The 23470-nt window shown below is 40.1% G+C and overlaps 1 protein-coding gene across 1 annotated transcript in view; it reads left to right on the plus strand.

Annotated features, from left to right (window-relative positions):
• The window catches only part of SLCO5A1 (solute carrier organic anion transporter family member 5A1), a gene marked incomplete at both ends in the record, with an annotated part of 69053 nt that extends 45798 nt beyond the window's left edge, over positions 1-23255 (plus strand). Inside the window, 6 exons of the mRNA XM_080339959.1 lie at positions 1080-1244; positions 6012-6210; positions 15647-15806; positions 19341-19582; positions 21521-21585; positions 22810-23255. Of these exons, the coding sequence (XP_080196085.1) occupies positions 1080-1244; positions 6012-6210; positions 15647-15806; positions 19341-19582; positions 21521-21585; positions 22810-23255 (1277 nt within the window). The remainder of the gene's footprint in view (positions 1-1079; positions 1245-6011; positions 6211-15646; positions 15807-19340; positions 19583-21520; positions 21586-22809) is intronic.
• Between the last annotated feature and the right edge of the window lie 215 nt (positions 23256-23470).

The following is a 23470-nucleotide window of genomic DNA, read 5'->3' on the forward strand; positions in this document are numbered from 1 at the left end:
TTTTAACATCAATAAAATTCTCACTCAGGAATTCTTACTGAACTTATTGTGTTTCTAATGGGCACTCCTGTCATTGCACTCAATGGGCTTTGATTCAAGCAGCATGAAAAAACCCAAACCATAGAAGGTTACATGTAACACTTGAACAGAAAATCTGATGTCATTAGAAGCCCCAAGGAAAAAAAAGAAACATATTTAAAATCACACCATGTAATCTGAAAATATTAAGTCTTCAACAGAGTTATCATCATCTTGTTATCTCGATGATAATTTGTTGTCACTACAGGACTGAATTAAAAGTATTTAAGTGTTTCTTTAAGTACAGTGCTGAATTTCATGGAGTTTTGGTACTTGATTTGAAGATAATTGCAATATCTATGACTACTTTTTTGATTGAAGGTAATGATGTGCTTTCATTTTTGATTGATTGTTTTATCCCTTCTGAGAATATTCCATCAGTTGCATGTAAGGTATGTTGGGATTCATTTATATCATTGACATTATTTTCTCAGTATGCTTTGTTTGCATCTGTTGTAAATACTTTTAAATTATGTAGGAGAATGTTCCCTTCTCAAATTATAGTATTATTATCCCGATTTTCCAAGCATGGTCCTTGAAGCAGAGAGTTACAGGGGAACTGAGTGCTGTGTTTTCCTCCCTTGGAGTGCAAAACTCTGTACTATTGGTTCAGCAGTGTGGTATCTGTTATCTCATAGAAAGTTTCAAAGAAAGACGTCAGAATAATTCCAAAATCACTACATTTTATTGTTGTTTTTCTTTATAGGGTTACTATGTAGACCCTGTAACTTCTAGACTGTTTTGTTAAAACAGACCTCAGTTGTATTTGTGAAAAGTAGGACTGCAAGCCCTGGGGTGAGGCAGTGAGATAGGGTAAGAGCAGACAACAAAGACTGCAATCCCAAATATGCACTCTCCCTCCGCTTAGCAAATGTGGCCAGATGCTAGCAAGCCATTATTGCCAGTCCATCTCAAAGAAAATCAATTTGTTTTGTTTCAGTTTGCTTTTGTTTCTCGCTCATTATTTATAACATCCGTTTGTCATTTTTGTCATTTTATAGAGCTTCCAAGAGCAGCTGTCAGGATCTTAAGCAACATGACATTCCTTTTTGTGAGTTTGTCATACACAGCTGAGAGTGCCATTGTCACAGCTTTTATTACCTTCATTCCCAAGTTCATCGAGTCACAGTTTGGCATCCCAGCTTCCAATGCCAGCATCTATACTGGTAAGGCATTGCCACGTAGTGTAATGTGGAAAGGGTGGGCATTCTTTGACTAATGAAATGAATCAGTGTACGAATTGACCAAAAATGTGCTTGTTGGAACAGGTGATTGGATCTATTTTTTGATATTTGCTGTTATATATGTGCTTAGTAAAATGCAAACCCATTTATATTGTTAAAGGGCTGGCTGGACAGACATTTTCTAATATGTTAGTTGTCTTTCAGGGGGAAAAATGCAACAAAAACAAGCTAGAAAACCCATAGGCATTACTGCAACTTGCGTGCTTTAAAGAATCTTTTAAAGCTGTTCTTATTTTCTGTGAATTTTACTTTGTCTTTGAACTTTAAAATATCCTAATCTTTCTTTTTTTCCCCAGTGACAAGTAGTTTATCTGTCTCATCCTTCAGTTATCTCTCCTCTCCAGGCTGGTGGTTTTCTCCATATTTACTTACTAATACTGAATGAACAACGATCTAGTCTAGTCAGGATTGCTCTCCAAATCATTTCCCACCCATCATTTCACGTCTGAGACCCCTCTTTAGCAGGTGTGGCACTTCTCCTTCTGTCACAGCAATGTACAGCCACGTCCAACTTCTAACAGGGCTACAAACCACAAAATTTTAATCTTTGTACGGCTCTGCGGGAGGGAAATATGGGAACTTCCCTTGGGGAAGGGGCCAAAATGTTGTGCAGAATTGGGGCCTATGTCATGCAGATTGTCTCCCTTCTTTCCTGGTTGCATCAAAGATACTTGTCCTAATATGGATCTTTTTGAATTCTCCATAGAGCTTCCCATATAGAATAGCTGCTGATTACTAGGCAGGTTACTTCTTTGCTCCCCCATAATTCCAGTACACGAGAAGGAGTGATGGAGTGAAGACTGAGTTGTGGGAACAGGGGGGAAGTATGGGGTGAAGCTGCTCAGGGTCATCAGCCAAGGAAAAGGCAAAAAGCAGTAGAAGAAAGAGACAGACACCTCACATGGGAATTGTATGGCACCTGCAGTGACTGGAAGAAAAGCAAGGAGTCTTTCTGCAGTGTGGAGGGGAAACATCAGAGACGCACCATGTGGTGCCTTCTGTTTGAGAGCTTACTGGGATGAGATTTTCTTCAGGGCATGAGATCTCTGTGTTCTGTATATGACGAGGGAACGCTGATTGATGGGACCATGATTCTATGTGAAGCTTACAGCAGCTACACACGGATAGGCATTTCGCTGTAATGAGTCTTGATGGGATTGCTGCTCTATAACTCACTTCATTCTCAGGGTAAGCCAGAAACATTCTTGCCAGACAAAATATTGAACAGTCAGTACATTAAAAGAGATAAAAATGACATGGCCCTGTCCAGGATGTGAAGCTATTAACATCTGTTGTTTTCACTGTTGTAAATTTCTTGATAAAGACTATTGTAATGAGCCAGAAGAAGGAAATGAAATAGCTGAAGATGGGTGTGCAATACGGACAAGCACGCATTGCTTCCACAAGCCTGGCTCCTAAACTTAGCATAAAAGTCAATAGCTGTTATTAATTTTATAAATTGCAGGAAAAATGGGAAGAGGAAACTTGGAGATTCTGTGTTAGATAGCTACTGGCTAACCTTGTAAAAGACATGTCCAGTTTACAAACTTCTGGTCAGCAAAATTAATTAACTTAAGTGTTATTTATACTACATCTATACTTCATACGTACATCACCAGATGAATACGTGTGCTTGCTGAATCTCCTTATGTTACTGATGTAAATGTTTTATTGGTCATTTTCCATCTCAATTAAATAGCAGGAATTCTTTAATTAAGTCTCAATTTGTTTCTATTTTTAAACAAACCTGACATTAATTGTCATAAAAAATGCCATGTGCTAAACTTCATGTCTTGAACTTGTGCAGCTTCTGCTGCAGTTTTGTCTTGTTCAGAGTTTTGTTTTCCATGTGCAGAGCAGGTGGCATGTAGCCTCCTGGCTTTCTCAGGTCCAAAACCAAAACTCAAACAACTTTGACTTCAGGTTACAGGTAGATCTTACACAAATCCAGGTTAAAATTTCAGGTGCATTGCTTGCAGGTTGACTTGTGAAAAAGAGAGTTATAATTCAAATAATTTGTAATTGGAAGAACCCCACACTATATTATAAAGCACCTTCTGGTCACTTCTGCTAAAATGGTTACAAACACATTGGATCTACCTTTAGTTTTAGAAAAGGTATATTTTGTATCCCAGACAGAATTGGTTTGCAAATCTCAAAGTATTCCCTTCAAAAGTGTAGCCTGTTTAGCAGATATTGCAGTTTTCTGTTCCCAGACAGTGGCTGTTAAGATAATCTTTTGCTGCTGTGGAAAGCCTGAAGTGCTGCAGCATCCTGACAACAGCAAAAAGGACAAAGCTTGAAAATTGCTGACTGAAAGCTGATATTACCTAAGAGCACTGTACCCAAGAGTATATTTGGCACACGCACAATTCCTGTAAGCCAAGCTCTCGTTATGAAATGAAGGAAAGTGCAGTGCAACAGCTTAGGATCAGATCTTAAGCTTTATTCCTCTAAATGCCTTTGAAAAAGAAGGATGCATGTGCTGATTAGACGTACATGCTTTGCTTTGCCCTGGAAGCTCATCTGGAAGTGCACTGGAATAGATGTGTTTCTTTGACAGTACATCACTTCTGATTTCACATCCCCTGTGGAAAGAGAGGTGTGTAAGGATGAAGAGTTTGTACTTAGAGCAAAAGAACCTGTCAGGCTTCCCAACGCACAGGAGGGAATCTGCACTTGTCTCTGCTGCCTTCACCACAAACAGCAAAATCTGCTCCTGCCCTTCCAGTTTCTCCCAAAGAGACACTTTTTCCATCCCCAGCTCCACTTTGTATGGAGGAATTAGTCTTCATACTTCTTCTGTGTAGGATTCCCTTTATCCTTCCAGCTCCCTAAATGACAGCAAGCCTTGGCAGGCAATTTCTTCATGTTCTCCTCATCTTTAATATTCTGATCCTCATTGTGTGGCAGAGGATGGATGAAAACAGCAGCGCAGTATGATTCACTAATGAAAAGAACCATTACATAATGCCTCACGAAGTATTTACATGCTGAGTTTTGACAGGGTACAGTCTCAGTTCTAGTGAAAGGCTTTTCCAATATCCATGCTCTCAGGAGAATAAGAAAGAAAAGGTGAATTCAGTCCCAAAAGATGTTAAGAACTCAAAGCTAAGCTATAAGATGGAAGGAAGAAGAATAAAGTACTGAGGTTAATTTATGGTCAGCAAGCCTTTGCCTTGGGCAAGACCCTTGCTTCATATACCTTATATAGCCATGGATTTGGTTCATGGAATTTGGTTCACCTGCCAGGGGTGTTTTAGAAGGCATTGCAAGTGATCCCAGTCTGTCTTCAGCATGGATGTGAGCTTCTTTGACACAGATTTCATAGAGCAGGTAATGCCTGGTGGACTCAGCTGAGTTACCATTTTCACCCAGAGAGAACATTTTCAGGGCAAGTGAAAGGATTTGCGTTATTTGCTTTTCTTGTTCATATTCAGTCATTGAAAGTGAGAGATATAACAGCTTGAGAGAGATAACAGCTTTGAACTTCATGAAAATAATTTAATTCTCCTAGAAAGACTTATACATTTAAATTCTGCTCTTATGAGAAAGACTGGTTTTAAGTCTGCATATCATTGTTATTGAGAATCTTCCTAATAAAATGATGTTTGATTTTATAATGCCATTGGTGATGGCAGTGTAATTAAGATGGCAACTATTTTTACCTCTTATTTTCACTTTCGTAATCTCAACATTTTGATAAATATGATTTCCCCTTCACCTTTAGACAAATTAGCAGAGAATGAGAATGCTTTGCGGTCATATTAGATATTTGCAAGCAACAGTCTTACCAGCGACTTTAAAAAGAAGAAGAATTTGGATTATAAAGCTTAGTTCCTTCTCCCTAGATGCAGCTGCCAAAAGTTGTTCAAATTCCATATTTATGTGGAATGCATATTTTTTAGCAAAGACCTTATTTAAAGAGCTTCTCACATGTCAGAAGCAAAAGCCAAGGGAAGCTGAGAAGTGCAAGACATTCACTGACACCACCACCTCAGGCCCTGGGAAGTGAGAACAGCCTGGTGATGTGTTGCTGAACTGCCACCTTGTAACTGCAGCAGTGGCAGAAATTTCGAAGGCTTGGTTTTTGTGTCTTAAACCTATCCTAATATTTCTAGTATCTTAATTTCTTTCATCATGATCAGTTTGCTCTCGTTGTCGCTGTGCTGAGATGATTGGGGCTGCCAGTGTGAGAAAGTGATATTCAACTTGAGTAGAGTATCCAGAATACAGAATTTGGAGCCGGGTTTATACGTGCACTCCAAGGTGGGAAGGCTTCTGGGATCCTGGCTGGGATTAACACTCGTACTTCACTGGAATTAATCATGAGAGCAGGAAGAGGAAGATTTGTGTCCAAATCTGGATTTCTTCAAATTTTCAGTGATTGAATTGGCGCAATGTGTATCCATTCTCGCCATTCTAAAGTAAATACAAAGCAATGTTTCTGCTTTTAAGGACAATAGTTCTCTTATAGTGCTTTGGCTGCTGGTAATATCATAAGGAGGCTTTTATTAATTCTTTGACAACGCTCCAAAGGTTTGAAAAGTCTGACTCAGTTTGCTGACAGACAATGGAGATCTTAGTACAGCATTTGCAGTCATCTAATTAGGGAATGAAGCCAGTATTTATGTGTTATTCCATTTCGGTAGGTCCTGTTTTAAGGTTGCTCAAATTTCTTCCTGGCAGGTGTGATTATTGTCCCAAGTGCTGGTGTTGGGATTGTCCTAGGCGGCTACATTATAAAAAAGCTGAAACTTGGTGCGAGAGAGTCTGCGAAGTTGGCTATGATCTGCAGTGGTGTATCTCTGCTGTGCTTTTCAACTCTCTTCATTGTTGGATGTGAAAGCATTAATCTGGGGGGAATAAATATACCTTACACAACTGGGTAAGTATCTTGGAATTATCTGTGGCAAAACCAACTTTTTCCAAAAAGCCTTATAAAGAAATGTAAAAAATGCTGATGGATGATGTATTGAAGAAGCCATATATTCAAACGACAATTTGGCAAGTATTGTAATATAAACACACACTGTTATGATGTGGCCCTTTGGTCTTACACCTAGTTTATAGTGAAGCTTATGTAATAATTCACCTTTTAGAGGGATGGGAAAATGCCTGAGTGGACTTCAGTGACTTACTAGAAAATAAGAATAGTATCCTGTGTAGATTGATTAGAGTTCAGTTAGTGTTTCAAGATATTCTTTCCTGCTGATGAAAACTGAGAAAATATGGAAGAGTTTATAAAGATATTTTCTGAATAGGTTTGTTTATTGTCACCGTAATGGTCTCTTAGGTCTGCAGTCCCTATTTGAGAGGAATCACTTGGGCATGTGCTACAACATTAGTGGTGTGTGCTGCTTCTGAACCCCTTGCTAGTTGTATGAATGGCCTCCAGCCCTTGCTGTATCATCATAGAGACAGCGACTAGATCATAACCCTTAAAGGTATATTGAGAATGAAGAAGGCTGTCGTGAAAAAGGAGGAGTGGATGTGGGAGGGTATTGAGAGTGAGGGTTTTAAGCTGTGACATTAAGAAATGCATGGATGGGCATTTTAAAGAAATAAGGGACATTAGGAAGGAAGACAGTGTGGAAGAGTTGTGAGAAAGTGTTTCACTGGAAGGTAATTCCGCAGAAGCCTGATATAAACTTATGTTTTCTTTCTTTTTTCATGCATTAGCTTTTCTCCAAAATTACTTTCTTCATGTAGCTTAAACACAACAATGGCGTAAGCATTTGAACACCACATACGTATCTGAAGCAATGTTTTTGCATTTGCTTTTACATCTGAGACAATGTCTGCCTTTTATTTATGGCCGAGTGCTGTTATCAGGTCCATTTGAAATCTTGCTTTTAAGGCTCAGTTTTGGACTCTTTGGCATTTTGACGTTTGGAAGAGAGTGTAGAAGAAGTGTGGAACAGGAAAAGAGATGGTCCAACAGGGAAAAAAAGAACTACAGTGGAGCTGTGAGCAAGCCAAGTGAAAACCAAGGAGGATAAATGGGAAGCAAGGGAGGAAGAAAATAGTCACTGTTTACACAAAAAATATTTTGTACTACGTGTTGCTGGGTGTTACTACACTGCTGTCAAACCTTAATCCTAGAGCAAGAAAACCAGCAACTGAAAATCATGAGCTCATGGAAAGGTGGTTTACTGCTTTGTATTCTTAATATCTAGAGTTAAAACTTGATGCTGAGGGGCTGACTGTAGAGGGAAATAGTATGGTGATATATCCTGGTCTCAGCATCATGGGCTGAAGAAGGAGAGAATGGGGATGGAAAAGGGGTGGAATGCTTTGATTGTCCACCCTGTGACAGCCTGGGGGTGTAGATAAGGAAATAAAAATTATTAGGAATTAAAATGTAAATTTCAGATAGCAATTAATTGAGATGTGTGACAAGTCAGAGTGTCACTGCCTGACTAATAAGAAGGCTGTTCTTTTCTGTCTGTGAAAAAGTGCTATTTCATTTATATCTATTTCTAAATTGAAAACATGGCAAACTGTTGTTACGTCTACTTAACATTCACACTTGAATGTAAGAGTATCTGATTTCATTTTTGCAGTAAATAATAACATTTGCAGTAAACACATAGCATGAATTGAAATAGGAGGCTATTCACAGCTGTTCGGAAAGTGCACTAGCATTACTTCTTTACCACCTTCATCTAATTGTTCTCATTGAAACAAGAGGTGTGAGACAGTAATGGCAAAATTCTGGGAAATGTTGAAGTATACTAACTCTTTGAAATCAGTTTAAGAATCAGTATGCTCAGATTGTAACATCATCAGAAACTGAGAATTACCAGCGTGTTATAAAGCAGGGTTCAGGAGTTTGCAGCCTCAGACCTATGTGATTTTTTTTAATGCAGAGATCAAACAAAATGATAATAAAGAAGCAGCACTACGCGTAAATTTATCTTGAACATCTGATATGCTGAACATTCTCTTAATCCTCGTGGTCAATCGTTTGATAGCTTCAAATAATTTACTTGATGGGCAGCTCTTCCTCAGACATCAGAGGATGTTATTCATGCAACAAAAAAAGCATGTTTTCATTTGAGGTTTAATAAAACACATTCTCTTCTCCCAATGCAGAGTATGGACATCAAAGGCAGTTCAACAGGCTAGACTGGATAGGAGGAACACTGTAGCTACTTGGTTCAGAGTAAATTGTTTTGCCCCATGCTCTGCCTTAACATGGCAATGCCATGTCTGATGTCTGAGCTACCTGCACTGGCAGCAGCCCAGCCCAGAGATCTCAGCTACATTGGGCAGCACAGACATACCCCATGGGAGATTTCCCTTTCTGAATCTTTCCTGGACAAACATGCTTAGTTCTGCTTTTCTTTTACATTTAAAAAGTAGTTATTTTTTCCTTGATGAGCAGACTATGTTTCATAACTCCGTATTTTTCTAACTGTACCATCTGCAAGAAAGAGGATGGGACCTGGAGGCATGCACAGATTAGAATACATTTTCAAGGATTTTCAGCTGTTTTATGTTGGGCACAAGCAGTTTTGCTGTTGTTGCTGTGTAGTCAGCAATTCTGTTATCAGGGAGGTCAAGGGCACCTCTTTATTATACATCTCAGCATTTTAGAACCTGTTGTTCTGTGCCCCAGCCTTGTGACTGAAGGCATGTTTGATATTTGAATACAGAATAGGGAGCCTTATGTTAAGCCACTATACAGCATCCCTTCTCTTGCACCATAACCAGCATCCAAAAGGGAAGTCCTGAACCAGTGAATTGTCTCCTTGTCCAAATGGGTTTTGAAACTCTCCAAGGATGGAGACTCACAGTCTCCCTGGGCAACCTGTGCCAGTGCTCGGTCACCCTCACAGTGAAAAAGTGTCTTGTGATGTTCAGGAGGAACCTCCTGTGTTTCAGTGTGTGCCCATTGTCTCTTGTTCTGACCCTGGGCACCACCTGTCTCCCTCTTCTTTACAGCCTCCCTTCAGGTCTCTTCCATGTTTTGTGATATAAGGGAACTAAAACAGGCTCCATGGGGAACTTACTCATAAAGACAGATTCTCGGATTAGTTCAATTCCATCTCTCACATTTCTGGTGTGTAATGAATCCAAACAGAGCCTTTTAGATGTCTTTCTGTTGTTTTGGTGCAATTAAGGTTTAGTTAAAGCATGCAATTGACTTACTGAGGCACTAAGAACATAAAAACATTTTATGCTTCCTCTTGTACCATCAGTTTAGATTTCTGTTACCTCTTGTATCTCTTTCAGTCCAATCAGCCAGTTGGATCCATTAAATTGAAAGCAGTGACTAATTGGATCAGAACAATAACAACAAAGAAGGAATCCAGCTAAGACAGTGAGAGGGTCCCTTGTTTGACAGCTACACAAAAATTGCATCATTGCTGTGATTCCAGCTGCTCGCCAGCAAGGAGACTGCAAATCTCTGCCATCCAGAATGTCTTTGAATACCAAACCAAAAATGTTGATATCAAATTAAGATAATCATTTTTTATCATATAGCCTAATATTAAGATTAGAGAATTTATGTGGTGAGGAGTCCTCCTTTCCTTTCCTTTCCTTTTCCTTTTCCTTTTCCTTTTCCTTTTCCTTTTCCTTTTCCTTTTCCTTTTCCTTTTCCTTTTCCTTTCCTTTTTTTCCTTTCCTTTTCCTTTCCTTTTCCTTTCCTTTTTTTCCTTTCCTTTTCCTTTCCTTTTTTTTCCTTTCCTTTTCCTTTCCTTTTTTTTCCTTTCCTTTTCCTTTCCTTTTCCTTTCCCTTTCCTTTCCCTTCCTTTCCCTTCCTTTCCCTTCCTTTCCCCTTTCCCCCTTCCCCCTTTTGGTCCTGTAGGTTACTACAGCAATCTAAATAAATATGAATAAAACCATTTGCAAAACAGTTCTTTGTTTAGATATTACCAAAATATAGTCAGGTCCTGGGTTTTTTTGGTTTTCGTTTTTGCTTTGTTTGTTTGTTTTTGATTTTTTTTTTTAATTGTATTTCATTTAGCTTGTAGCCTCATGGGAAGGGGATCCACCTTTTTTTTTCCAATATGTGCACACTGACTGCCAGCACAATCAGGTTTCAGTCCAAGCCCAGGTATCTGAAATAACAGGTCACAGCTCTAAAATCTTCAGGCAATAAATCTTGCCTTATACCTTCCCTTTTCTTACTTTACTCCTATAGCACAAGCCTTCCACAGAGTTATAGTTGAAGAGGAGAACAGGATTTAGAAAAAAAAAAATGCTAGGAACTAGAGTCTCTTTTATTGTTACTGGCATCTAATAAAGGTCTTATCTTTATTAACTTTACCAACATAATGTCATGGAGATACAGAACAGTCTCCCTGAGAAGTGAACAAATGCAATTTGTCAGATGAGACTCTGGGTTTTGTCCTAGCACACGTTTAGCAAACTTACATTTGAATCCTATTAATGAAAGGACCAACGTCATTGTTTGTAATTGAACAAATAGTTCAGGAAACGCTGTTGTTTGGGACTGGTTTCTGTTAGTGTGCATGACGGGTGTCCTTGGCAGCTCAGGTGAAGCCGTGCTGTGGGTCGACAGCATCTGTACCTGCTGAAACAGGCAGGGCAGCTGCTTCTCAGACATCCCGTGTCTACAGCGGTGGGGGCATTGAAACTAAGCTGCTTTTCCCACAAGCCAGCTCATGAACAGGACTTACTATCTTTGGTGCAATTTCCATAAGAGCCTGCTTTTTCTGACCAATGCAGGTAAATCTGCAATGTCCTGTGCAGTAATTCAGGGATCAGTGCTGTGTTTCCCTTTGTGGAGATCAGACAGCTTCACAGTGTCATAAGGCAGGATTAGTAGAGTATTTCGGTTCAGTTTGTTGCTGGAAAAATATCTACCTTTGAGAAAAAAATGATCCCCTTCTGGGAGGAGTGTTCATAGAAATCTGTAACAATATGTACTATGTGGCAGACCACATATGAAGAAAATGGGGTTATGTGGATATGTGTCAGTAGAGATTTCATGTCCCCAGCATATAAATTCCGTTTTCCTTCATTAGCTTCCCATTGTTGAAAGAGGAGTGAACAATAACACTGAAGGTAATAAAGATGAAAAGCATGAACCTATTACAACTGTCTGATAATGAGCTTTTGGAAACAGAGTTAGTAGATAATTTTGTGTATCACCTGTTCTTGAAAGGATGAAAAAAGTTTTCTCTTTGCATGAAAGACTTACTATAAACAAAACAAATTCCCTCAATAGACCTTACAGTGATTTGCTGAGGTACCGAAGGTGATGAAAGCTGGAGAGACACAGCTTGCGATAGCTTGCGATTAATTGAGCATATTTACTTTGTATATATGTAAACTTCAGCTTTCTTCCGGGGAAATTTAAAAAAAAAATGCCCCGAGATTAAATTTTCACAGTAGTCTCAATTAAATTTCCAGTTTAATGCTTCTAGTTTCTCATGTGCCTGATTTTATTAACCTTTATTTTTAAGCTGATCTCCTAACCTGTGTGTCACGGTAATGTTCAGCAGAGCTGCTGAAGTGAGTTCAGTAAGCAAGGTGAGTCATGGAGTGGGCTCTCCTGCCTGTTAAACAACACGACCCATCTGCTTCTGTAAAGGGTTTTACATGATGGAAGGATAAGGGGTCAGAAGAATGCCTTTCACAGGGTGAGAAAGGTTGGAGAGGGTAACCCTGGCAGTAGGGACATGGGCAGGAGGGTCTCCCAGGCCCAGCTGGTGAGCCACTGCTCACCTCAGGTATTCAGGCATCCAGGACATCCAGCTCAGCAGGCCACTGAGGAGCTTGCGAAACTCCAAAAAGTCAGCCTTTCCTGTTGGTGTGAAAAACTTCTGTTGCTGTGCTGCTGAAATCAGTATGTTCCTGAGGTGTGTTTTGATCATTTGGTGTGTTCCATCTGTTGAAAGATTACTGAAAAACTCTGCATGTTGCTGCATATTGCTTTCTGGAATCCAGTGTGATATAAGAAGACAAGTTCCAGCTGATAGCTGAGAAGGTGACAGAACCAATATAAGCCCTGGATATTTAATTTCCTAGTCAAGCTGCAACTTGTTTCTAAGACTGTTCCTTGTTTGTTTATGGTACAAGAAAGAAAACACTCAGAAAGGCTTTGGTTAACATCCAACTAGACCATAAAGTACAAAGTAGCTCCAAGAGCTAAATTTGTGAACCTGATTAGTGTGATTAGTAGACAGTCAATAAATATTTAAGAGCTACTTAGTAACGTTTGATCAGCCACGAAAGTGCCCAGCTGGAAGGACAAGCATAATCAGCAAAATCAAATAGTGGTGTATAAAACCATTAAAAATGAGTCTAGTGGAAACCACAAAGCAGCAGTCATACTCCTTAGTGTCGCTAATAACAGGAGGTGAGGTGATGGATGACATGGGTGACAGGCACTGTGTGTAGTGTGGCCCCTGAGCCAAGTCTCTGGTCTGTTCTGGTGTAGAAGATGGGGGCAGAATAAAATCCCTTGGGGTATTTGGGACGTGGAAAGTCTCATACTAGCTGCTTACCTTTACAGGAGTCCTGGCCTATGCATTACAGATGTGAAGGCAAGCAAACGGCAGCCCTCATGGGGTTTTGCAGCCATGAGGGTCATGAGCATGTGTATAAGATCTCGGGGGTACAGCCACACACTCAATCCAAATTCCTTTTCAACTCCTGCCTGGCTGAGGAGGTGCTAAAATTCCCTGGATATCTAATGATTTGCTCAGAGCAGAGATACTTGAGCTAGCTTTAATCAGCAGTGGCCTCTCTGTGGCACCATTGAGCAATACTGAGAGCAGGGCAAACAGGGCAGCACAGTTAATTCAGCAGGACGCTGCAGTGCACAGTGTGGAGAGGTTTTGCATACCAACATAGTTCCCAAGGCAAGATTTTTACCTGTGGCGCATGTGCAAATACTCACGCCCTAACAGAGCTCAGTACTTAGTTCTGTCTGATTTTGCAGATTCCGCAGTGGTCCAACTGGCATTTGTTTTCAGAAATTCAGGTCTTCTGGACTGGACTGCACACAGACCACAGGCAGTGATAGGATGGTGTCTGCAACTTCACTTGCCACTCAGGTGTGAGGAGGCAAAGGGCACAGTCTTCTCCCAGAGTTGGGGATTTTCGTACATATGCTCTAGTCCCTGAAAATGGCCTTTAAATTATGCTCATGCAATCTCTTCTCTTTATCATGTTTAACCTTGCATAGATTGCTTCAATATTCTTTGGAAGCTTTGGTTTTCATATCTAATCAGTGGACTACTGGATAAATGGTGCAATGGGAGCCAATTTTTGCTTCCATTTGTGAAAAAAAAGTGTCAGCTAGTTTAAACGTATGAGCCAGGAAAAGAAAGGGGACAGCCTTGCGTCACGGAGCTAGGCAGATCCAGCCTCTTGGGAGAGGATCCAGCAGCTGTTCCCCTCCGTGAATTGAGGCCAGAGTGACTGTAGTCTGTGAAACACTGGCAAAGGGTGGCGCATGGAGTATTCAAAGTAAGCTTTCAGACTAAGCTAAAGATACACCAAGGAGTTCCAGTACCAGTGTAATAAAACCCTGTGTGGTTTGGCTGTGTGATCACTGGACTGATCATTGTCTTCAAAGCAAATTCTGATCTGGTCTTGCCATCATTCTCGGCTCCCATCTCACCTTCCCTGGCCAGGACACCAGCCAAAATGCCATAGGAGGGAGTTGGGGTGCTCACTTCCATGTTCTGAACTTCTGGAGATCTTCAGAGGTGCCAGCTGTTTTGATTCCCTACAGAACTTGCCTTTCTGACTTTGGCATCTGGAAGAACTAAAAACTTTCAGGTTTAGGTACTGCAAACTACAGCCTGTAAAATAAGTGGTTTGAAACTGGCCCTCTGTCTTCCAGAAAACTCATGCATTGCAGTACTGCATATTGCAGTCCCTAACATTTGGGTACTTTGGAGACACAAAATAGCCCTTAAAAGCCTAGATTGCTTCTATGGCAAAAAGTAACATAATAAAATGAGTTTTTTCCGAAGTAACAGGAAAAGCTGCAGGTGAAAACTTTGATATCAGCTGCTTTTCAGTTTTCAGTGGCTTGGAATCACCTTATGCAGTGAAGAGGGAGTCGCGGGTGCACAGTTCAGGAACCGTGATTTCTTTAGACAGAGATATTTAGCAAGTAAGAGGTCACTTCTGGATTGAGCTGCAATGGTGCAACTGATATGGTAAAGCAGAGCCACAGTGAGGTTGTATGTTTATAAAATCTCAATTCCAGCCAGGAATTGCACACTGGATTGTACCAGCTGCCCTGTGGCAGCTCAGGTTGTCTGGTATTGGTTCTGTTTTAGGAATTCATCTTACTTTGGGACACCAGGGCAGTATCAACTGAGGAGACCAAAACTGCTTCTGAGTGACCTGCTTTCTTCAGAAAGGACCCAGACGCACCATGTGGAGGTGTTAGCTGGAAGACAGGGTGCATTGAGAGAGACCTGTAGCTGTCTCAGTGCAGCTGTCTCAGTTCAGGCCTTGTTACGTGAGCAACTGAGCTCAGATGAGTGCCATGAACTGCTGCCTTGGTTGGGGTCCCTTTGCACATTCATCCGGTGGTGAGGACATGCCCAGGATGTCACGGTGCTTGCCAGTGAATATTTGATGAATTTCCCTGCTATGGCAGTTGAGATCTGTTCAACCACCTGTCTGAAGCATCAGTGATAGGCAGTGAAGATCCTTATTTTTGGTGTGTGCATGTCCTTCAGCTTTGAAATTCCCTTTAGTTCCTTCTGAGCATACTGCCAAACCCTTTTGGGGAGGACCTAGAAAACTGGGGTCTGGCAAGATTTTGCATAACAGTCTAGAAAAGTGGAGTAGTGGTTCTTCTATAGACATTTCATTACAGCACAGCACTCCTCCAGATCTAGAGAGATTCCTATAGATTTCACATTTGCATATAAATACTACAAGCATTAAGTCTTCTGAACAGTTGTGGCTGTGTGGAAAGAGATGCCTATTAGTTCACATAATGCTTACTACTCTTCACTGAGCCTTTCACTAGTAATCAGCAACAAATTTCCACAGCTTAGGTTAGATACCTAAAATAGCAGTGTCTTAACTCCCAAAGGAGAAAAAAAAATGTTGAAAATGCAACTATTACGTGGGCAAATAAGATACAAGTTTTAAACTTTGGTGTTATTTTTGTATTGTGTTTTTAGTTGACAGCAAGGATACCTTGGGTTTTCTTCAATATTGTTTAAATGATGTACATAACCTAGAGTTAATGTAGTTTTTCTCTGATAATCAACTCTCAGTTCTAGTGTTAATGAGTAGGATGTTTTTTCCCTCTGAACAGTAGGGTATCTGTGCTTGCTCTACTAGTATGTTCTTTTTCTTTTCTTCAGTCCCACTCTTGCCATGGCCCACAGGAATCTGACTGGGAGCTGTAATGTTAACTGTGGATGTAAGATTCATGAGTACGAGCCTGTCTGTGGATCAGATGGAATAACATATTTTAATCCTTGCCTAGCTGGCTGCATCAATAGTGGAAACCATAGCACAGGGGTAAGTGCTTCACCCACCCACATACAACCCGCGAGTAGCCCCTCAGGACTGATGCAGATCAAAGACTTCTCTGTTTCTAGCACAAGCAGCCCCCACTCCAAATTTCAGAGAAGCTGTTCTACAGCTGACTCATGCATGAGCTGGTAATGCTGCCATTGCATGGTCCCACCCCACTTCCTTTCAGGTACTTACAATTTTGAGACACAAGTTCATTTGTACCAAGTAAATCCTCCAGCCGAGTGAGTGCGAAGTGCCATGGGTTGGGGAGGGTTCGTGTTTCCAGTGCAGACTCTGAAGTCCCTGATGGCAGTGGCTTGTGTGTCTGCTGTTCCTGCAGGGCTCAGAAAAGGGACCTTGAATTGGTGACATCTGATTCAGCTTTCAGCTAACATAGGCAGCCATGTCATACTGTCTTTCCACAAGTTCATCAATGTTACTCTTAAGAACTGTGTGTTGGTTTTTTTTTTTTTTTGACTCCCTCTCCAAATGGAAGGAAAAACTTAACTCATCAGGTAGCTGGAAGCATTTTGAACTCCTGTTTAAATTCAGTTATGGCCTGTTTAAAGCCTGTTTGTGTCAACTTCGTCATATTGCATAAGTTGCTCTAGGACCTGCACCATTGTATTCATAGGTCTTTTGTTTTTGTGGCTAGGTAAAGACTGCCCATGTATTTTGCTCTTGTAAAATAGTTTGATCATTCTCATTGATCTCTAAACATCTTCCAGGCTAAGTGTTTCTCACTGAACTCAAGTAAACAGAACTTAAAGTATGTTAATAATCCATTTTCTTTTTGGGAAATACATTGCCTGTTATAGCCCATTCTTTCAGTTATGCTGAACTGGGGAAGGGCATCCTTCTGGTAAAATCCCACTATGGAAATTTGGCAGTTTCCAGGACTAGGCACAAGAAAACCGTTGTGAGGTAGAGTCTGACCTTAGCATCAACAAAGCATTATGTAATAGCTGTACTCATTTAATACAAAAGACAAACTCTTAAATTCTACTGTTACAGAACTATCTTCCAAAAAAAGGATGATTAAGAAAGATAGGAAGTAATGTAAACATTGATTTTTCTCAGGACTTGATTGTGCTTTCCAGAAAGCTTATTTATAATGTATCAGTCTCCTGATTTGCAGTCCTGAGCCAGCCTGTGAAGCAGGAGGATGTTAGGTCCAGCACTGTGCTTTCTCAGGTTGACTGCATAATGGTCTGAAAATGCAGGTTTGTAGGTTCGTACATAGAAAATTGCTTAGGCCCAAGTGCAAAAAGCCTGTGATGTGAGCCTGTGGTTAGCTTTCAGTGTCTATATAAATCTTACTTGTGCTTTGCTTGAGTTGAGACATAGGTTTGATGTACATACGGTTAATACCTATTTTATATATAGGTTCCTATACTCTAGCATTTCTGTTTTGTCATATCTGTGTCATTTATTGCACAGACTTGGTTTCTCTGGTAATGAACCAAGACTGTGTAGTAAATATGACTATTTTCTGTAGGATGCCAATTTGGAAGCAATATGGAGATTAAGGTGAGGGACTGCAGGAAGAAAGCAAATACTCATGTGACATTACAGAGTGGAGTCCTTCCTTGAGAAACTGGATTCTGTCATTGCCTCTGTTCCTAAGCAATGTTGGGCAAGTGACTTAAACAAAACCTCTCCCAGTTGGTCATTAATTTTGCATTCTTCATATTCTGGATGATAGACAAGACCAATAACCAGAATTGCCATTTGTAGAAGCACTAAGTGCCTAAATCTGTATCTGAAGGCACAAAAAGTTTCATTTAGGATATATTAAGTTGTATATAATGGAAAATGTTTTGAAAAAAAGGATCCTGGTTTTCTCAAATTTGCCACCCATATTTGTGGAGGTTTTGATCTGTTTCAGTTACTTAACTACAAAATAGAGATAACAACGTTGGTGCCTGTGGTGGGTTGACCCTGACTGGATACCAGGTGCCCAGTGAAGCTGCTCTATCACGCCCCTCTTCAGCTGGGCAGAAGAGAGAAAATATAATGAAAGGGCCTTGAGTCAAGATAAGGACAGAGAGAGATCGCTCACCAGTTACTGTCATGGGCAAAATAGACTCGACGTGGGGAAATGAGTTTAATTCATTACCAATCAAATCAGAGTAGGATAATGAGAAATAAAACCAAACCTTACAACACCTTTCCACCACTCCTCTCTTCTTCCTGGGCTTAACTTTACACCTGGTTTCTCTGCCTCCTCCACCTGACTGGCAGAGCGGTATAGGGAATGGGAGGTTTTGGTCAGTTCATCCCATGTTGTCTCTGCTGCTCTTTCCTCCTCATTACATAACTACTTTGAGGATAAATGTCTCCTTTTTCAAAGAGTTAAGCTATAATGATGAGTATGATAGAAAAATCCATATGAAATACGAGCCATTCTGTCTTTGTAGTGGTGTATGTTTAATGTGAGGAAAAAAATACCTGGAGCCATATTTTGAAAATAGGAGGTAAAGTACTGGATGAATCAATAGATTGTTAAGAACTTCAGCTAAATCCCACGGAAAAAAAAAGTGAGACTATGTCATAACACGAACACATTACAGAGTTATACACTAAAGTTGACGAGCAACCCTAATTTAGATATTTTGTGTTCTTCCAAGTGCTTAAATTTGCAACCTTAAGATGGCCTTGTAATGAAACATTTGTGCCTGTGTGGTCCTAGGTTTTATAAATGCGAACCTCGAAACCAAAAACTCCTTCCTGTAACATCACATGGGCCCTGACATGTTTCCCCTCTCATGCTGGAGTATTCTCATCTGCCACACACCTTAGAATAGATGAAAACATAGTAGGATAAATGTGATGAGAGTCTGTTTCTGATCTGGCTTCTCCTCACCTTGGTCAAATTATAGTCCCCTTTGCCTATGATATGTTATCAGTCTCTTCATCCTAATTTTAGCCCCTTTGTCCATTTGGGAATCCCTCATTTCCTTCAGTCTCACTGTTTAAGTCTCTGCTGTCTCTTTGTTCTCTGATTTTGCTCCTGTACGCATCCCATCCACATCCACATCCAACTAGAAGATCCCGGGCTCCAAGCATGAAGTGCAGCTTGTTTCTCTTTAGCTGAATCAGGGAAGACTTCCATCAAGGTGGTAGAAGACACTTCCTGCAGGTGAATGCTGACATTCTGCCAAATTCCAGAATATGGCATTGTCAGTGCCACTTAAAGAGTGTTTCCTCACAGTTTTTGTAATACAGTATAAACAATCTTTCTCGTCAGCCTCCCTGTCAGAAATGATTGAATTCTTTTGGCAGAATTTTCCAGAAATATTCCAAATTTTTTTCTAAACTCAGCCTAAACAGTAGAAGTCGTAAGTAACCGAAAGGTAGTCTCATCATGGAAGTCCTGGCCAACTTTAAAAATACTTCGGGTGCTAACCTTGCTTGTGCTTGGGGAAATGATGCTAGAGGTTGAGAAGTACCATGGGACTGTTGTATCTCATCTCTGCTCAATGTCTTTCTTGCATGGGTTTTTCACGTAGAAATGTTCTTTTTCACTCTCTCCAGGTAAGAAATTACACAGAATGTGCCTGTGTGCAGAGTCGCCAGGTGATCACTCCACCGACGGTGGGTCAGCGCAGTCAGCTCCGGCTGGTTATTGTCAAAACCTACCTGAATGAGAACGGCTACGCTGTTTCTGGGAAGTGTGATCGAACCTGCAACACGCTTATCCCCTTCCTGATATTTCTCTTCATTGTTACGCTTATAACAGCATGTGCCCAGCCGTCAGCAATCATAGTGACACTCAGGTGAGAACTCAGTTATGTTTTTTTTGCTGTACGTGCTGTCACCAGCACCTGTGTCAGAAGAGGCTGGAGCAATGCAGCCAAACTCCTTCAGGCTTCTGTGTCTTTAAAAAGTGAATAGAACAGGGCTGACATAGATAGGGTGGAACTTGCTTCTATTAAGAATATGTAACATAATAATTTGCTTTATGAAACGTGAAGTGCCCAGCAATTTTTAGGTAACTATAAAGATAGAACAAGTAAAAGCATCATGTAAGAAAATTATTATTTCTGAAGAAATTTTCAGCCTTCGTAGAGCAATGGTTGGATTTTCAAATGCAAATGAAAAAGGTTAGCATTTAAAATTATCCTTTTCTCTTTCCTAAAACTGTTCATTCGTGCCAGGTGCCTGGTTTTCACTCTCCTCTTTTTATCTTCACAATAATTTTGAACTTCTTCTGTAGTAGCATTGTTGTCACCATTGATCATTTATGGATAGGAACAACACAGTCTTTGTAGGGAAGTGTCATGTAGCCTTAGAAAACACGAGGCAGATCAAGATTTGGCTTTTTTCTCCTTAGGCTCAGCTGTGAACACAGCTCTGAAACCCTCTGGCAGGCACCTATGTCTCATCCCCAGCAACGAAGAGCACTCTCTTGCTGTCATTTTCTTAGCTTAAGTGGCTGAGGTTTAAGCAGGAGCCTGCTGCTGACACATGGAGGACTGTGCCGTGTCCTGTGGTGGAATTTGTCTTCCAGTTTACTTTTCCAAAAAATCTAAAAATGGGTGCAAGGATCGCTGTTTGGACTGTAAACCCAAGTGCTTGGGAGTCGGGACCTCAGACTTTTAGTTGCTCATGAAGCCTTAGCATAGCGCCATAATTATTTGGAGACTTCTGACGTTATTCCTTCTGCCTCCAGGTTTTCCACCTGTACAATAATGATAAAAAAAACCCATTGTCATTGCACTGCAATTATGCAAAGGTAAACTACAATCAGTGAACATTAATATTACAGTGAACCTCACAATATTGAAGTGCATAAGCGGCATCTCCAGCAGGATTTTGTAATGTTTAATAAAGAAAGTATGCCCCACACATATGAATCCCAAACCATATATTGTGCACAATGCATCAGTCCAGGATTTGTGGCCCAAGTCGGTTCTCCAGTTTCTCAGTTTCTGAGGGATTGCTTGACTTCAAAACCTTGATTTTACAGCTGTACCCCTTTGTCTACAGTCTTTTTGTGTGTTTTTATCTTATATTTCAATGTCATTAGAAGCTGTATATCTTAATTTGAGACCTTTAGGTTAAGATTTTAAAATATTTTTTTTAAATCAGAAGAAACTTTATGGTTTACTAAAATTGTAGTTACATTGTGAAATATCATTACTTTGTATTTAGTCTTACGAAAGTTGGACATTTTCTCTTTGAAACCAATGGAAGAAATCTTGTATTACTTGCATTAGACTGTTTAGATGTTTCTACTGATATTTACCTTAAAATAGCTCCGAAGTGCTTATGCTACACAGAGGTCTGTTAAATTCAGAAGCCAAGTCCAGCTTTCAGCAATTTAATTCTCCATTAATTGTAATTTGTCTAAAAAGATTAAGAAAATAAAGAAATACATTATATGAAATAATAGGAAACTGGATGAGGTGCCATAAACATTTTGGATGGATTCTCTAGATTTCCTTAATGGGTTTGGATCAAATTCTTCAGGCCTTTCACGGGTAAAGAAAGATTAAAAGGTGTGATTGAGATTTTGATTAAATAGGGACAGGAGGATCTGGCTGTATTTTTTTCCTGTCAATAGGAGTTAACAATATTAGTAGCTAAATGAAAGAAATTTAGACAAAGGTTTTTTATAGCTCAGAAAAAAGCCACGAGGTAGAACCAGAAGATACCACAGTGATTACCTCTTATGACTGTTTCTTCAGAGGAGTTTTCTTTCCTCCTACCAGGTCTGTGGAAGATGGGGAGCGGCCCTTTGCACTAGGAATGCAGTTTGTTTTATTACGTACTCTTGGTAAGTCTTACAGTTACTCAGCACTTCCATACAGGCTCACCATGTTCAGCTTAAATGTACCATAAAAGTACTAAAATTCCATAAATCTGCAACTTATTGCCTGACTAATTGTATTAGGAATAGCTTCTGAAGATGTTGTACCTGAGAATGTATTTAATTTTCTTTTTTTTTCCAACTTTCTTGAACTTTTTTTTTTTTGTCCTAGAAAGAGCTATTTTTACATTCAAATTTTATTTAAAAATCAATAGTTACTAAATATTACTTTATAAGATTTTTTCTTTTTTGGAAACAGATTTTTATTGCTTTCAGCAGTAACAATAGGTCTTTGCATTTTTAAAATAAGAACCAATTGTTACTTAATGTCTAATTTCAAATGTTTCAAAACAAAAATGGTACAGGTTAGAAGTCTTTGTTCCACTAAGTAGTTTCTTTCAAGCTCTTCAACTTCTAAAATCCTGCCTATAAAGAACACTCCAGGTGTTCAGCTACTATTAAACATAGGACAATAGCAAGTGAGGACTATTGGGAGAGAACAAGAGGAGAAGTCCATGTAGCTGCCTCTGGAAGTTTTCTCTACGGAAGGATGTTTCTGGCTTGTCTTAAAGGTGTTGTGTTTCTGGAGAAAGCAGGAGTATTCAATGGGCTGGCTGCATTTTTAGGAGCATTAGAAGTTAAGAGGAAGATTTATTCAAAAGAAAATTTATAATTTTAGTGGTCTCACCATTTCCATCCATCTTCAGTAAGAGAAACATTTTGCCATCTTCGGGGCTTCTTCTCCGTAATCTAAAGAAGCAACCCCTGGCCTTTCCCAGTTCGTGAGCACTGAATGTTCAGCAAATAACTCCCTGGAGATAACATTGTATTTTGTTCCTCTCCTGTATTTTATTTCCCAAGAGCAACATTGGGTTTTCTCTTGGGGCACACATAGTTCAAGAAGAGCTGTCTGGGGACGGCAGATTGAAGCAGTACCTGTTGTAAGATGCTATTGCATTGTCGTCTTTGCTGGAGTTCTTTCCCATTTGTGGTACATTTCGTGGGTGGGATAAGTAGTGTTGGTGGGAAGATCGGCTGACCAGTTTTCCATGTTTTATATTTCATGTGAGAACAGCTGAGTGGAAATCTAAAAAATTCTCAGCCTACACTCTTAGCTAAGGTATACAGTTTCTTTAGAAGTTTTCCACTATATCCTAACACATATTATTTCTGTTGCTATTTTTATTTCAGCTTACATTCCCACTCCAATTTATTTTGGGGCTGTTATTGACACCACGTGCATGCTTTGGCAACAGGATTGCGGCGTACAAGGATCTTGCTGGGAATACGATGTCACCTCGTTTCGTTTTGTCTACTTTGGGTTGGCAGCTGCTCTCAAGTTCGTGGGATTCTTTTTTATTTTCCTGGCCTGGTATTCCATTAAGTGTAAAGAAGAGCAGCTGCAGAGACGGAGATGGAGGGCTTCGCCGGTGAACACTGTGAGTGAGATGGTTGGCCAAGCTGGACCCCAACAAAACTATGCACGGACTAGATCCTGCCCTACCTTCAGTTCCCAAGGAGACATCAGTGTGGCACAAGGAATGAACTGCGTAGCACAAACATACCCTGGCCCTTTATCAGAAGCAATAAATTCCTCAAATGAAAATGCATTGGAAGAAGTCACTGCTGAGATATAGACTCCTGGCTTGGTAATGTAATATTTAGTTTTGTTGGTTGACTTAATTATGGCGCCTTGTAAAACACCTGTGCCTTCTATTTTTAATCTAAATGTAACGTGATAAAACCAACAAAGCTTAATGCAAACAACTATAATATGCTCCTGAGGGCTGGATACCTCAGACCAACCCAAGTTCTTATTTCTCCCTTCCCAACAATGGAGTTTTAAAAATTG

The sequence above is a fragment of the Nesoenas mayeri genome (genome assembly GCF_963082525.1).
Source record: "Nesoenas mayeri genome assembly, chromosome: 2".
Classification (NCBI taxonomy): domain Eukaryota; kingdom Metazoa; phylum Chordata; class Aves; order Columbiformes; family Columbidae; genus Nesoenas; species Nesoenas mayeri.